We start from the raw sequence: 14,978 nt of genomic DNA, 5'->3' as shown, positions 1-14,978 counted from the left end.
TGAACCAGTTCAAAATGGTTTGAATCAGGTTTGAATTTGAACTGAACCAAAGGGGGGTTCGAGCAAAACCAAATCGAACCTCCCTACCTGGTTTGAACCTGGTTGGAATTCAAATCAAACTGGGCAGACTGGTTTTGTACACATCCCTAATTAAAAGGTTAAAAATAGACACACAGAGTAGGCACTGTCTCTCTCCTCTCACTGCTGCTCCACTCACTGCCAGGCAGGCCCAGACCACAGTCTCTATGCTCTCCTCAGTGCTGCTACAGTCTCTCCATGTCTCTATCAGAGTTTTCTCCTTTCCTAAGGCACAAAAGTAATGGTTCTCTCTGCCTCTCCAAGCAGCCCTTTATATACATTTTGAACTGCCTTTGGCCTCCCAAATCATCTCCCCATGCAGTGGGGGCACAGTTGGCCCTGTTAACACTTGATTTGAAAGACAACTAGCAAACCAAGAAGCAAGGAGACCTCAAGCCAATCTGAAGCCAGTGCCAGAAGACCAATCAGTGATTGAAAAACACTGAGACAAAATGGTGCCCACGAAAAAAAATTGGTAGTGAATCAATCCACATGAATTGGGGGTGATACAATTCATGATCAAATCAACCCCTTTATTCAATGGGTGATTCAATTCACAAATGAAACAATTTGCGGCAGATCAATTTGCTAGCAAATTGATCTGCACACACCCTATGTAGCGCTCTCTCTGAAAACTCAGGTATGCAGTCTGGGGGTGCTCATCATCACAAGTGTGACCGTGGATGCCCAGATGGTAGCAGTGGCAAAGGGTTTATGGCAGAATGTGGTGATTGCTGAGTGGGGCTGGTCCTTTGAACCATATTACACTGATCCTGCATCCGCTGCACTGGCTTCTAATTTGTTTCTGGGCCCAATTTAAGGTGTTGGTTATTATTTTTAAAGCCCTAAGCAACTTGAGCCCAAAGTACCTGAAGGACCATGTTCCTTATATGATCCTGCCCATACTCTTCAGTCATCTAGAGAGGCTCTCCTGTTTGCATCATCTTTGCCAGAGGGATGTTTGGCAGGCACATGTGAGAGGGCCTTCCTTGCCACAACCCCTAGGTATGGAACTCCCTGCCTCAGGAGAGTTGTCTTGCATCTTGCACCTACTGTTCCTGCTTCCATCAACTCATGATTAAGGTGGCTTTTAATCTGTATTAATTTATTTGTTCTGTTACATTTTAGTGCATACTGTCTGCTGTCTCCTCTCATCTTTCCCACTTTTAATTTCTGATTGTACTGGTTTTCATTTATTTTCTATTGCAAGCTACTTTATATATTCTTTAAAAGGCATGGTATAAGAATTTAAATACATTAATTTAATCAAGAAAAAGAAAAACAGCTTATTGAAGACTGACCATGCTCACTTGCCTCCAGAAGTCATGAAATATTGGAAGAGGTGAGCTTCAGTTGAGGCTCTCAGCTGAGAAGTGGAAGGCTGGCCATTTAATTTTTAATCTTCTATCTTTCAGTGCATCAGTTTTGGGCAGTGGGAATCTGGTGGCCTCAGAAACACACTTGGCCACAACATTTATGTGCATTCAGAAAAGACAGACATAGTATGGTTGCATTGATGTAGTGCAAATGACATCACCTTTCCACGTCTGTGCACAATGGGGCTCCTGCAAATGGGCACTGGGGCTTGGTGCATCTAACATGAAAATGTGGTGGATTCCAGTATGAAGTTGGATTGCTCTGCAGTTTCCCCCCAAATGGCACCTCTAGTTCCTTAAGACATTTAACCATACTAAGTCTATTTGTTCTGCATGCACAATCCCTCTTTTCTTTAACCTAATAATGTCATTAGTTGCTCACGTTTTAATTGTAAATGCCTTTGCTCTGATCATCTGTTCTTGCAGCTTTTCCATAAGAAGCTCTTTCCTTGATTTTCGTTTTATGCTCACCACACTGCTTCCTTTTTGACTGCTGTTCCGTGTGCTGGTACTTCCTGGGAATACAGATGGGGAAAGAAACAATTACAAAGTGACCTATTAATCTTAAATTAGCGATAGTTATGATACAGACTAAACAAATCACAGTCTATTATCTTTGCATCTTGGTTTCCAAGTAAAACTTTGAATTGGTTTGATGATATATAGCATTTAAGACACACTAAGGCCCAGTTCAGTCACAATACTAAGTCATGGTTTAGCACTAAGTGAATGAGCCTAAGGAAGCAGCTTCACTCTAAAATGACCTGTGTACTGCATTATGAAATCCGGGAACTGTGGTATGACTGACTGACTAAAGTTAGAACAAACCAGGATCTCAACCAGCTCAGTTCCCCAAACTCAGAAAATGCATGGACACATGGCTCCTAAAGTAAAAGCAGAAACTATCACTCTCCATCTCTCATGCAAGAGAGAAGAGGAATTAGGAGGAGGAAGCATGTCAGCCCGTGGCTCCTTTATGCTCAACCACGTAGTACTAAACCACAGTTTAAGTTACAAGTTAACTGGGCCTAAGTGTACTTCCTTTATATTTTTCAAGATTGGGAACCTATATTTGCTGAAATAGTGAGTATTTACAGCCTAATAGTCATATGAATTTTTGTACCTACTTGTAACATACTTAACATTTATTATTGTCTGTGAAAGGAAATGCATATTCAGGTGAGATGTTTAGTTTTGCATTGCTTCCTTCATGTTTCTGTAATGGTCAAAGACAGTAATAAAATTTATCTATCTTTTTTTTGAATTAAAAACAAGTTAAGTACCATACAACACCATCATTTTGCTTTAGTTTTGGTGATTGTCATGGGCAGATCTCCCCCTAAACATTTGAGGAGTTCCCCCTCAGTTTACTTTACTCAACTTCCCCTGCCAATAATAACCCCTATCTCCTGGCCCATACCTTTCCTCCTCTGCCCAGTCCCCCCAATTAAGTGAGGAATTGCTCCTCCAACCTTCCTTCTATCTGCACCCGGGGTAGTGTTAACCATTCACATACCTCTTTTTGAAGGATGTGAAGAAAAGCTGGATCTGTGTGAGAGCTGTGAGCCACTGCTTGAACTTTTCCTACGGATGGCAGTCTGCTGCTCAGGGAAATGGACATGAATGGATTCAACAGATGCATCCAAATTCACCGATGTCAAATCAAAAGGAGAACCTTTTCTGTCTAATTCATCCAACTCATCATCAGAATCATCTTTACTGAAATTTTCTCCTCCATCATCCTCATCCCACAATCCATGACACTAAGAGAGAGAAGTTTGTCATCTTTATATTTAATTATATGCAAAAATTCTACACAAAATCATACATACTGTAATTTGTTTTGTTTTAATTAAAAACAAAAATAATTTATATTGAATTATACACAATTTCCTCTCTATAGACAATGCTGGTGAGGAACTGTTAATGAATGGAGAAAATGTGTTAGTGTTGTTCTGTGAACTGTTGTACAAGCACAAACATAAAATGACTTGCAGTGCAGTGTCACAATGTATTGTGGGTTGTCTCTGAGTATGAGAAACATAGTGAATAAGGAAAATATAGGTTGTAGCATGTGTACTCTAGTGCGCCATACGTAAGACTTGAAAAGCCAGCATGGTGTAGTGGTTAGAGTGCTGGACTAGGACCAGGGAGACCCGTGTTCAAATCCCCAGTCAGCCATGATACTAGCTGGGTGACTCTTCTCTCTCAACCGAACCTACTTCACAGGGTTGTTGTGAGGAGAAACTCAAGTATGTAGGATACCGCTCTGGGCTCCTTGGAGGAGAGCTGGATATAAAATGTAAAAGAGAGAGAGAGGGAGAGAATGCACAAAGTATTGCACAGGAATTGCACAAATTAAAAATGACTCTGGATTTGGAGGTCACTTTTCTCATGCAATACTTTCTGCTAAGTCAGAAACAGCTCCTCCATGGTGGAAGAGGCTTTTCATTAGTGGCAGGGCACTTTTGGATTGAAGCCTCTGTCTTCAAGTCACCTACCTTCTTGTGAACCAAATCCCAAGAATATAAATATACAATTTGGTAAACAGTATACATGCTAGTATTTACATTATTTCTAGATATCACAGTCCTAATGCAGACATGTGTGGGCTGGTTGTGGCTAAAACAGAATGGCAATGAAAACAGGTTTTAGGGTCAAACTCTTGTCAGCTCATCCTATAACATTAGAGTCCAGGCTGTTGCAAGAAGGGTACAAAGAGATGCTTACAACTTATAAGTTGACTGCTCAAAAGAAGCTACTAATAAGCCAGAAACACTGATTCTGAAAGAACTGCAATGGCTGATGATGATATGCTTCCGAGTGTGATAATGGCCAAAGTGTTGGTCATTATCTGAATGGCTTAGGTCCAGGTTACTTAAGAGACCACCTTCTTTGTCATTAACCCTGCCATCTATTAAAATCATATGGGGAGGTCCGGTTACGCTTGCCACTGGCTTCTCAGGGCCGGGCCTTCCTTGTGGCTTCCCTGTCAAAATAAGAGCTTCTCCATCTCTGATTGCTTTTAAAAAGACCCTTAAGACACACCTATTTTCTCAGGTTTTAACTTAAAACTAATTTCAAACTGTTTAATTGTTTTATTCTGTGCAATTGTTTTGTTTTATTCTGTGAATTGTTTTTATTCTGTGAACATGTTTTTGTTTGTTTGTTTTATTTTATATTGTGACTTCAAATATGTACACCACCCCTCCCCCCTCCCCTTCCCCCGCTATATATAACTAACATCCATACATCCATACCAGAGTGCTTTCAGCTTTAGATAAGCAACTATGTCAGTTTACTAATAATGTTCAGGTCTGACTCTGCACAGAGAGATTTTCACTTAGTCTTATAATGTGCAATCTCCACATATTTTAATCTCAGTTTTGCAACATGCAAACAGTAACTCAGTTATTATGGAAGGTTAGCATCAGTGTTCCCTTTAACAGGGATTTCCAGATGTTGACTACAACTCCCATAATCCCCAAGCAAAAGCCATCAAAGCTGGGGATTCTGGGAGTTGTTGTCAACAACATCTGGGAATCTCTGTTAGAGGGAACACTGGTTAGCATGCTGACAATCATATAACTCTGTACAAAAAATAAGTTAAAAGCAATGGCTGACATTCTAACTATGCACTTTCACAATGAACAAATTTAAGCTAGCACAAAAGAATCGTGCACCTGCACAAAGGCACAGGAATTTTCAAAACTGTACTATTTCACAGAATCTCTCTTTAAAACATATGAGCCATGTGTCTTCGAACCTGTTGTGCACATACATGCTTGCACTAGTGTAATACGAGTCTGGAATACAAAATCCATACTCAGTGCAAACAGCTAGCACAACAGCCTTGCACAAGTGCGTTGTCAGGATATCAGCCAATAAATACATATTTAATTTTAAAATACCTTTAAAATGGATCGGTGGAAAAACAAGGCAAGTAGCTGAACAAGATCATAATGTACATAACCCTCCTTCTTCTCAACACCAATAATATTAGGAGGATGGAATGGCTTTTGTTCATAAATTTCTACTTGTTTATTATTATTCCAAGGGAAGAAACCAAACTGGAAGAAATACTTGATCACGATTGTCACCTGTACAAAAAACATGAATTGATAAAGGTAAGAAGTATATCCCACAGGCTTCATAAAATGACAAAACATTATTAGAACACAAAAACCTTGCAAGATTAGCCAAACATCCATCTAGCCCAGCATTCAAACAGAAAATGAAGGCAATAGTCCTCCTCTAGTGTTGGTGCCCCATATACTGGTATTTAGGGTCAATAAATGCTAACTGAAGAAGGAGACACCTTCAAAACATCTCAAGTGAGCAGAAGACTAGCTGGGAGGCTGGGGTCTGCTTTTTTAACAGCAGAATTTCCCTTGCCTGCTTGGGCTGGAAGGTTTGCAGAGCGGGCTCTCCCTCCCTCTAGCCTTGAGTAACAGAGTACCATCGCCTGCTGATCCTGTGCTGGCTGCAGCCACAGTCTGGGTGCACTGACGAGCGTCATCTGTGTGGGGGGTGGTTCCAGCTGCCAGGCTCCAAAAGCCCATGTGAGAGGTGGGGTCTGGTGGTCCTTTGGCTTAAATAGGGACCAGGGCTAGCCGGAGGTGTGGCCGCCGAAGCCAGCTGCCAAAGGGGGCCAGCCTTTGGTGGTGGCCTTCAGGGGTGGGACTGAGGGCTGGGGCCAACTTATTGTTTGGGATCATTGGAAAGAAGAGTCCTGCTCACTCCATTGCTGCTTAGTTTTTTTGTTAGGCTTGATACAGGTATATGTCTTGGGTTGAACAGAGATGGGGAGGTGGGGGATGGCCATTGGGCAGCTATACCAGTGGTGATGGGTAATCAACGAAGATATGGCATTGGTAGGCCAGTGGATCATTATTTATAAGGGAAGGGAATTTAGAAATTTAATTGCTATTGCCCCTTCCAGCAGGCCTACCATCTCTGTGACCTTGGAGAGCAATGACAACCACCCACAGAACCTCACCTTATTACTCTGTAATTCCAGGTCAGTTCACAATAAATCTGAGATAATGCATAACTTGATCATGGATGAAGGAGCTGACTTGGTATGTATCACAGAGAGCTGGTCGGAAGAGGCTAGTGGTCCAGTCTGTTCCCAGCTTCTCCCAGAAGCTTATTCCATGGTGAAGCAGGTGAGAGGATGTTGGCGGGGAGGTGGGGTCTTTAAGAATACCATCTCTCTTTCCAGGATCCCTATCAGAGATTTGGCCTATGTCAAATGTGTGTACCTAAGTCCAGGGACCAGGGATAAATTGGGACTTCTGCTGGTGTACCGATCACCCCGCTGCCCATTAGTGGAGTCCCTAATTGAGCTGACGAACCTGGTTGCTGAGTTGGCATTGGAGTCACCCAGGTTGTTGTTCGTGGGGGACTTCAATGTTCACTTTGGGATTGGGTTGTTGGGAGCGGCTCAAGAGTTCATAGAGGCCATGATGACTGTGGGCCCATCCCAATTGGTCTCTGGACATGATGCTGGTCACACACTCGATTCATTCATTCATTCACTCACTCATTCATTCAATCAATTTCATATACTGCCCTTCCAAAAATGGCTCAGGGCGGTTTACACAGAGAAATAATAAATAAATAAGATGGTTCCCTGTCCCCAAAGGCTAACAGACTAAAAAGAAACATCAGATAGACACCAGCAACAGTCACTGGAGATACTGTGCTGGGGGTGGATCGGGCCAGTTACTCTTTCCCTGCTCAATAAAGAGAATCACCATGTTAAAAGGTGCCTCTTTGCCAAGTTAGCAGGGGTTGATTTAGTCTTTTGCTCATATCAGGGTGGTGTTCCATGGGTGGGGACTCCTGTCATCTCCCCATTCTCATGGATGGATCACCATCTGGTTAAGGTAGAAGCTAAAACCTCGGCCCACCTCTGTAGGGGTGAAGGATCTATTAGGTTGGTCTATCCAAGGAGGTTATTGGATCCAATAGGATTCCAAGAAGCCTTGAAATTGTTTAGGGTTGGCTCTGCTAGTGATTCTGTTGACGCTATGGTGCAAACATGGAATAATGAATTTACTACAGCTTAGGATCGCTCCTAAGCATCCTCTCCAACCTGCTTTAAACACAGCCCCCTGGTATTCGGATGAGTTACAGGAGCTGAAGCGGCAAGGTAGATGACTAGAGCGCAAGTGGAGGAAGATTTGATGCAGGTCTGATCAGGTACAACACAGAGCACATTTGAAGATCTATGCTCTGGCAGTTTGGGTGGCAAAGAAGCAGTTCTTTTCTGTCCACATTGCTTCTGCAATGAGTTGTCTAGGGTTGTGAGGGGGCTGTATGTACCCCCTCTCCCTTGAATGTAAACTTGGAACCATCGGTTACTCGCTGTGACATTTCAAATGACTTTTTTGCGGATAAAATTTCTCACATTCGGGCTGAGCCATGGTTATTGCAGGGTCTACTGTGGAGGTATCCAGCAAATCTTCCTATGGGATTAGATTGGATCATTTTGGGTTTGTGACTCCTGAGGAAGTGGAAAAACTGCTTTGGACTGTGCACTCTACAACCTGTTCTCTTGACCCTTGCTCAACTTGGCTTATCTCATCTGATAATTATATTATCAGAGATGGTCTGATAAATATTATGAATGCTTCCCTGAGGGAGGGTAGGATGCCTCCTGTCTTAAGGAAGCTATTATTAGACCACTTCTGAAGAAATTACCTCAGAGTTAGTTATACAGTCCTGTTTCTAACCTTACATGATTGGGCAAGGTGATTGAGCGAGTGGTCGCTTCTCAGCTCCATTCAGTTCTGGATGAGAGTATCTAGACCCATTTCAAACTGGCTTTTGTGTGGGCTATGGCGTTGAGACTGCCTTGGTTGGCCTAATGGATGATCTTCAATTAGCTATCGGCAGAAGAAGTGTGATCCTCTTGGATCTCTCTGCAGCTTTTAATACCATCAACCATGGTATCTATCTGGACCACCTGAGAGAGGTGGGATTGGGTGGCACTGTTTTACAGTGGTTCCGCTCCTACATCTCTGGTAGATTTCAGATGGTGTCGCTTGGAGACTGTTGCTCTGCAAAGCGAAAACATCTACATGAAACTGCTGGGAGAGCTCATTAGGAGATTTGGTGCTGGGTGTTATCAATATACTGATAATACTCAGATTTACTTCTCCATGTTGACCTCATCAGGAAATGGCATATATTCCCTAAATGCCTGCTTGGAGGTGATAATGGGCTAGATGAAGGATAATAAACTGAAGTTGAATCCAAATAAGAGAAGTACTGACTGTGGGGGTTTGGAACTCAAGAGATGGTTTAGATCTGCCTGTTCTGGATGGGGTTACACTCCCCCTGAAAGATCAGGTATGTAGCTTGGGAGTGCTCCTGGACCCAAAGCTCTCCCTGGTTTCTCAGGTTGAGGCGGTGGCCAGGAGTGCTTTTTATCAGCTTCGGCTGATACATCAGCTACGTCCATTTCTAGAGGTGAATGACCTTAAAACAGTAGTACATATGCTGGTAAACTCCAGACTTGACTACTGTAATGCACTCTATGTGAGGTTGCCTTTGTACATAGCCTGGAAACTACAATTGGTACAGAATGTGGCAGCCAGATTGGTCTCTGGGACAACATGAAGGGACCATATAACACCAATTTTGAAAGAACTGCAATAGCTGCTGATATGTTTATGGGTGAAATATAAATTATTACCTATAAAGATGTTAATGGCTTGGGACCAGGTTATTTAAGAGAGTGCCTCATTTGTCACGAACCCTCCCGCATTTTACGATCTCATGCAGAAGTCCAGTTACAGTTGCCACCAGCTCATCTGGTGGTGACACTGGACTGGGCTTTCTCTGTGGCTGCCCCAGGGCTTTGGAATATGCTCCCTGCTGAAATAAGAGCATCTCCTTCTCTGTTTGTTTTCAGGAAGTCCCTCAATACTTTCCTGTTCTCTCAAGCTTTTATTTAGAATTTAAATAATTTTCTTGATTTGGAAGGATTCGATAGAAGGTTTGGCTGGCACTCATATTTGTGGTACGATAAAAGCAAAGTGCATAAAGACTTTCTTAATCACTATGTAAGAAGGAGTCTGATGGGAGTATGGGCAAAATATAAAAAATGGTTGGAGTGTAAAACTCCACTATGGGTATCCCCGATTGAGGCTTTAGCACGTAAAGAGACAAATATCCAATCTGAATGGGGTACTTATAGGGATTTGTTATGTTTTCAAGAGAAGGGTTGTCAATTAAAAATTACACAATTTGGTTAGTAATTGGTTTCAGTATCATCAGCTAAATGAAATTTATAAAAAGAATCTTAAGGTTGGGTTTGTGGATCAAATGTCAAGATTTGAGAAAGAGCTGTGTGAAAATGATGAAAGATTAGTCTCTAAGCTGTATAAGTTGTTGCTTTTGGAGGAGACAAGAGATGAAGTGGTAAAAACGACTATGATAAAATGGGCTCAAGATGTGTGTCATAATATACCAATGACTGCTTGGGAAAAATGATGGAAAACTGATTTAAAGTTTACTGCATGTTATACTTTAAAAGAAATTATTATAATATGATGTATAGGTGGTATCTGACACCGAAAAAATTATCATTAATGTATAAAAATGTTTCAAACAAATGTTGGAAATGTGGACATTGTGAAGGAACTTTTTTCCATATGTGGTGGTCATGTGGGAAGGCAAAGAAAATCTCTAAAGTGACATTTCTTAAGAGGCCAGAATCCTTCTTGCTGGGAATAACTGAAAGAGAGTGCTCTAGAAGAAATTTTACATTTTTAATGTATGCAACCATGGCAGCCAGGATAGTATATGCGCAGAAATGGAAATACACTAAAATGCCCTCAAAAGAAGACTGGTTGATAAAAATTTTGGAATATGCTGAGATGGCAAAGCTTACAGCACTTATAAGAGATAAAAATTTGGAATGTTTTAAAGAAGATTGGGAACCATTTGTGCTTTACTTAACAAATTATTTTTCTAATATGGTCTTTTCAGTAGGGTTTGAAATATAGTAATAACAGCAGGTTGTTTTGAATTATTATAGCAATGGTTTATATGTATAGTTATTGTGAACCACGCAGATAGGCAAATGGGAAGTCAATATTTACTTATGTTTAGAATTAGATAAATGAATGTAATTTGAATGTAAAAGCTATTGTAAAATCCAATAAAAATTTAAAATAAAAAAAGAATTTAAATAATTTTAATATATTTTTAAATATTTTTATTGTGTTTTATGTATTTTAACCTGTGATTTTAATGTTGGCATCTGTACACTGCCTAGAGATTTACATATCAGGCGGTATAAAAATATGATTAAATGAATAATTTATTTATTTATTTAAACAATCAAAACAGTATCTAATTAAAAGCCTGGGTGAACAAATGTGTCCTGGCTGCCTTTTTAAGTTGTAAGGGATGGGGAGGCTCTTATTTCAGCATGGAGCGTGTTCTAGCAATAGCAATAGCAATAGCACTTACATTTATATACCGCTCTATAGCCGGAGCTCTCTAAGCGGTTTACAATGATTTAGCATATTGCCCCCAACATTCTGGGTACTCATTTTACCGACCTCGGAAGGATGGAAGGCTGAGTCAACCTTGAGCCCCTGGTCAGGATCGTAACCTTCTGGTTACAGGGCAGCAGTTTTACCATTGCGCCACCAGGGGCTCTCTAAAACCTTTTCCAAATATCCCAATTATGATATAAATACACATTGTCTAAATTCTTATGATGATCCATAAGTAGATAAAATAGTTCTTATTTAAATAAACAAATCCACTCCACAAATAAACCTGTAGCTTACCTGTAACTTTTGATCTTTTGATGATATGGTATCATTCACAATGTGGGGTTTGCACCTCAACAATAGTCCCTGTGGAAGGATTTCAAGCTTCTCAAAGCGCTCTGAGGCTCCCTTAAGAAACTGTTTGTAATCAGGGTAGGAAAATAAGGCCTTAGAATCCCAGCCTTCATGTACTGCTGATAGAGCTGACATATGGACCTTCATAGAGGAATTTGAAAGGCCTGTGCATTTCAAGGAAGTTAGATACAGGACTTGGCATACAGAGGCATTCATAAATTCAAACCCTAGAGATTTAGCAGATTTAGCAGATTTAGCTATAGTATTAACAGCTATAATTGTATCTTTCATTAAAGAGAACCTTTCTTTCATGAAGTAGGATGTTGTCTAGTAGTTCAGCCTCCAAGCAGTCATGTTCAATGTCTGCAGGCCACGATGGAGGATTTTTTGCCTTTGTCCTGGGGAGAAGGTTGGTGGAGGGTTGGTGGAGACGACAGTTGAGGCCTAGAGAGAGATATGGCTACACAGAGGCCTACTGGGCATGTGTGGCAGTCTCCAAAATGGCTGCTGCCATGCAGGTCAGGCCCAGAATGGGCTGAAGACTGCCTGGACCGGGTGGTTTTTACCATAACAGAGGCCAGCGGGGCGGGGGTTCCTGGTGATCCCCCCCTGCAGCCCCGGAGAAGCCCCTGGAGTGGGTGAGTAAGAAAAAGTAAAAAAGTTTAAAAATATTGTGACCCCCTCCCAAAAACAAAACAAAACCCTGAACTGGGGTGGGTTCAAGGGGGTGCAGAACCAAACTGGCCTGGTCTGTTTCGGATTTGAACCAAACTGAGTCAGCTGGTTTTGTGCACACCCCTAACTTGCGTTTTGAGAACTGGCATTTTGGGCAGTATAGAAATATGCTAAATATAACTTTGTTTTGTACTGAAGGATCTTGATTAGCACCCTGGACAGGAGGGGGAAGGGTAGAAAGAGATATACTACCTGGTTGTTCCATGGTATTTGAAAGGTGTCTCGCAGGGATCCGTTCCCTATTCCCACTCTCGAGCAGAAGAGGGGGCTTTTTTTGTGTGTGCTGTGTCACGAAAAGATCCACTTGGGGAGTTCCCCAGTGAAGGAAAAAATTGGAAGGAATGTCTAGATTGACTTTCCATCTGTGTTGACAAGACAGATTTGTTTGCCTCCTGAGAGTGTCTGCCAAAGTGTTTGATACCTTTTAAGTGAAGGGCCAGGAGATAAATTTGATGATTTGTAGACCAGTCCCAAAGTTTAATGGAGAGGTTGCAGAGGGATTTGGAGACTGTGTCACCCTGGCAGTTGATGTATATGATCTCTGTTGTGTTATCCAGGAGCACTTTTGCCTCTTAAGAGTGGAAGAAAAGGGTTCTAGGAAATGTATATGTAGGGATGCCTGCTATCTGTTCAGCAAGTCTTGTTCACAGTGGCCTGCACAATGTGCGCCTCATCCCTTCAGATTGTAGTAACAGTCCAATTGGGAGTAGTAGTAGGAAATGGGAAGCCCATCATGAGGTTCTATGGACTAGTCAACCAGAGAAGGAAGTCCAGGGCTGTCTGTAGCATTAGATGTTGCATTCGTTGGCTGTCTACATTTGGTTTGAAGTTTGACAGGAACCACATCTGTAAGTATGCATGCATAGTCTGAATATTGTACAGTTGCTGTGCAAGATGCCACTAGACTCAAGAGGTGCTGGATGGATTGTGCCTGCTGGGTGGGCTGGGACTTGGAAGAGCAGATTAGATGTACAATTGAAAATCTCCTTTCTTCCGGAAGGAAAGCCCATTTTACATCTGTATCCAGAATGGCGCCTATGTACAATAGAGATTTTTCAGGAGTGAGGGTGGATTTCTTCCAATTTATTTGGATGCCAAGGTCTTCAAGATGGGAGAGCACTGATTGAATCTAATTGCTGAGTAAGTCTTTTTTGTGTGAGGTGATCAGCCAATTTTCCAGGAACAGGAAGATCAAAATGCCTTCCGTCCTCATGTGAACAATAATGGTGCTCACACATTTCATAAAGACATGTGGAGCTGTGGAGAGACCAAAAGGAAGAACTAGGTATTGGAACATATAACCCCACATGGTAAATCATGGGAATTTTCTGTGCTTTGGTCGAATTCCCATGTGGAAGCATGCATTCTAGCATAGCAAGCCATTTTTCTTCTGCTGCAAGGGGAAGTAGTTGCTGCAGAGTGAGCCTCCAAAATTTTCTTGTGTGAATGAAATTGTTGAGGCAACGTAAATCCACTATAGATTGGAGACCACTGTCCCTTTTTGGCACCTGGAACTATCTTGGAATAGAACTCTGCCCACTGGTACTTCTTTGAAACAGGGTCTATTGCCCAGGCTCTATTGCCCTTTCAACAATAACTCTTGAACTTCTGTTAGTAAAGTAGGAGTTGAGAGTGTGTGCTTTATTCCAAGAAAAGGAGGAATGGTGTTAAATTCTATGGCCTAGCCAGAAGAGATGATATTTAGGACCCAGGCACTGGATGTAAAATGATGCCAGGTTGTAAGGAGAGGGGCAAGTTTGATGGGTGAAGAAGATCCAAGAGGCAGGGGAATTTGGCAAGCAAAGATTCTGTTTTGACTGATCATCTTGTGAAGCAGCTTTTTTGAAAATATTGGAAAGACTTTCTGAAATCCCTGTAAGCTGGTCTTGTGGTTGCAAGCTTGACTTGTCCCCTTTGCTAAGCAGAGTACACCCTGGTTGCAATGAATGGGGGACTAGATGTGTGAGCACCACAAGATATTCCCCTTAGAGGATGAAGCTGCTCTGGGAAGAGCATCTGTATGATTGCATGCAGAAGGTTACAAGTTCCCTCCCTGGCATCTCCAAGATAGGGCTGAGAGAGACTCCTGGCTGAAACATTGGAGAAGCTGATGGCAATCTGTAGACAATACTGTGTCACGCCCTCGGTCGATAGCGAGAAGAAAGGGGATGCTGACAGCCCTCCAGCCGATGCAGGGGTGCCTGAGGGGCAGAGCCCGACTGTCAGTTCCCAAGAGATGGCTGAGGCAGGTCCGGCTGATGTCCCAGAGCAGGCACAGCAGTCTGAGGCAGCAGAGACTGATGAACCAGATAATGAGTTGTGCAGGCTACCCCCACTGACTCCACAGCAAAGACGGGTAACAAGATGTCACACACAGCTGGAATCCATCAAGATAAGTAAACGCCTCTTGCAGAGGGCTGAATAAGCTTTGAATCCCTGCCAGCTGAGAGTTATCAGCTTGGACTGTAAAGCATGTCTACAGCTTGCAGTTAGCCGCTGGAAGACAATGTACATCATCCATAGTGTCAACAGCCTCCAGAATGAGCCAGAGAGAGATTTCAAGCCATGCTTTAGCCTCTGCAACCCAGACTGGTCTTTTGTGAGCTACATCCTAGACTCCTCTGCCGGGTGGCTGGATTACTGACATACTGAGCTAGATGAACCAATGGTCTGACTCAGTATATGGTAGCTTCTTATGGTCCTAGACCATTTGTACTGGAATCTAGGCCTGTTAATATTATTTGGACATTTGAGATTGTGGTGATTTATTTGTTTGTTTGATTTCTACACCGTCCTTCCAAAAATGAATCAAGGTGGTTTACACAGAGAAATAACAAATAAATAAGATGGATCTCTGTCCCCAAAGGGCTCACAAACTAAAAAGAGACATAAGATAGACACCAGCAACAGTCACTGG

General features: G+C 42.1%; 1 protein-coding gene and 1 long non-coding RNA gene across 16 annotated transcripts in view; one reads left to right on the top strand and one right to left on the bottom strand.

Annotated features, from left to right (window-relative positions):
* The window catches only part of PIEZO2 (piezo type mechanosensitive ion channel component 2), a 469,614-nt gene that overhangs the window by 58,549 nt on the left and 396,087 nt on the right, over window positions 1-14,978 (bottom strand). For 14 of the 15 annotated variants that reach the window (XM_053247271.1, XM_053247278.1, XM_053247272.1 and 11 more), the window contains 3 exons: window positions 5,366-5,554; window positions 2,971-3,217; window positions 1,837-1,969 (listed from right to left, as the gene is read on the bottom strand). In XM_053247271.1, coding sequence (XP_053103246.1) covers window positions 1,837-1,969; window positions 2,971-3,217; window positions 5,366-5,554 — 569 coding nt within the window. The remainder of the gene's footprint in view (window positions 1-1,836; window positions 1,970-2,970; window positions 3,218-5,365; window positions 5,555-14,978) is intronic. The other variant, XM_053247279.1, reaches the window with a different exon arrangement.
* LOC128323700 (uncharacterized) overlaps window positions 11,459-14,978 on the top strand; it is a 46,477-nt gene continuing 42,957 nt past the window's right edge. Inside the window, exon 1 of the long non-coding RNA XR_008306433.1 lies at window positions 11,459-11,964. This is a non-coding gene — a long non-coding RNA (uncharacterized LOC128323700). The remainder of the gene's footprint in view (window positions 11,965-14,978) is intronic.

Source organism: Hemicordylus capensis, chromosome 4 (assembly GCF_027244095.1).
Source record: "Hemicordylus capensis ecotype Gifberg chromosome 4, rHemCap1.1.pri, whole genome shotgun sequence".
Taxonomy (NCBI): domain Eukaryota; kingdom Metazoa; phylum Chordata; class Lepidosauria; order Squamata; family Cordylidae; genus Hemicordylus; species Hemicordylus capensis.
Note: the sequence above shows the minus strand (reverse complement) of the source record. Positions and strands in the feature narration are given on the sequence as shown.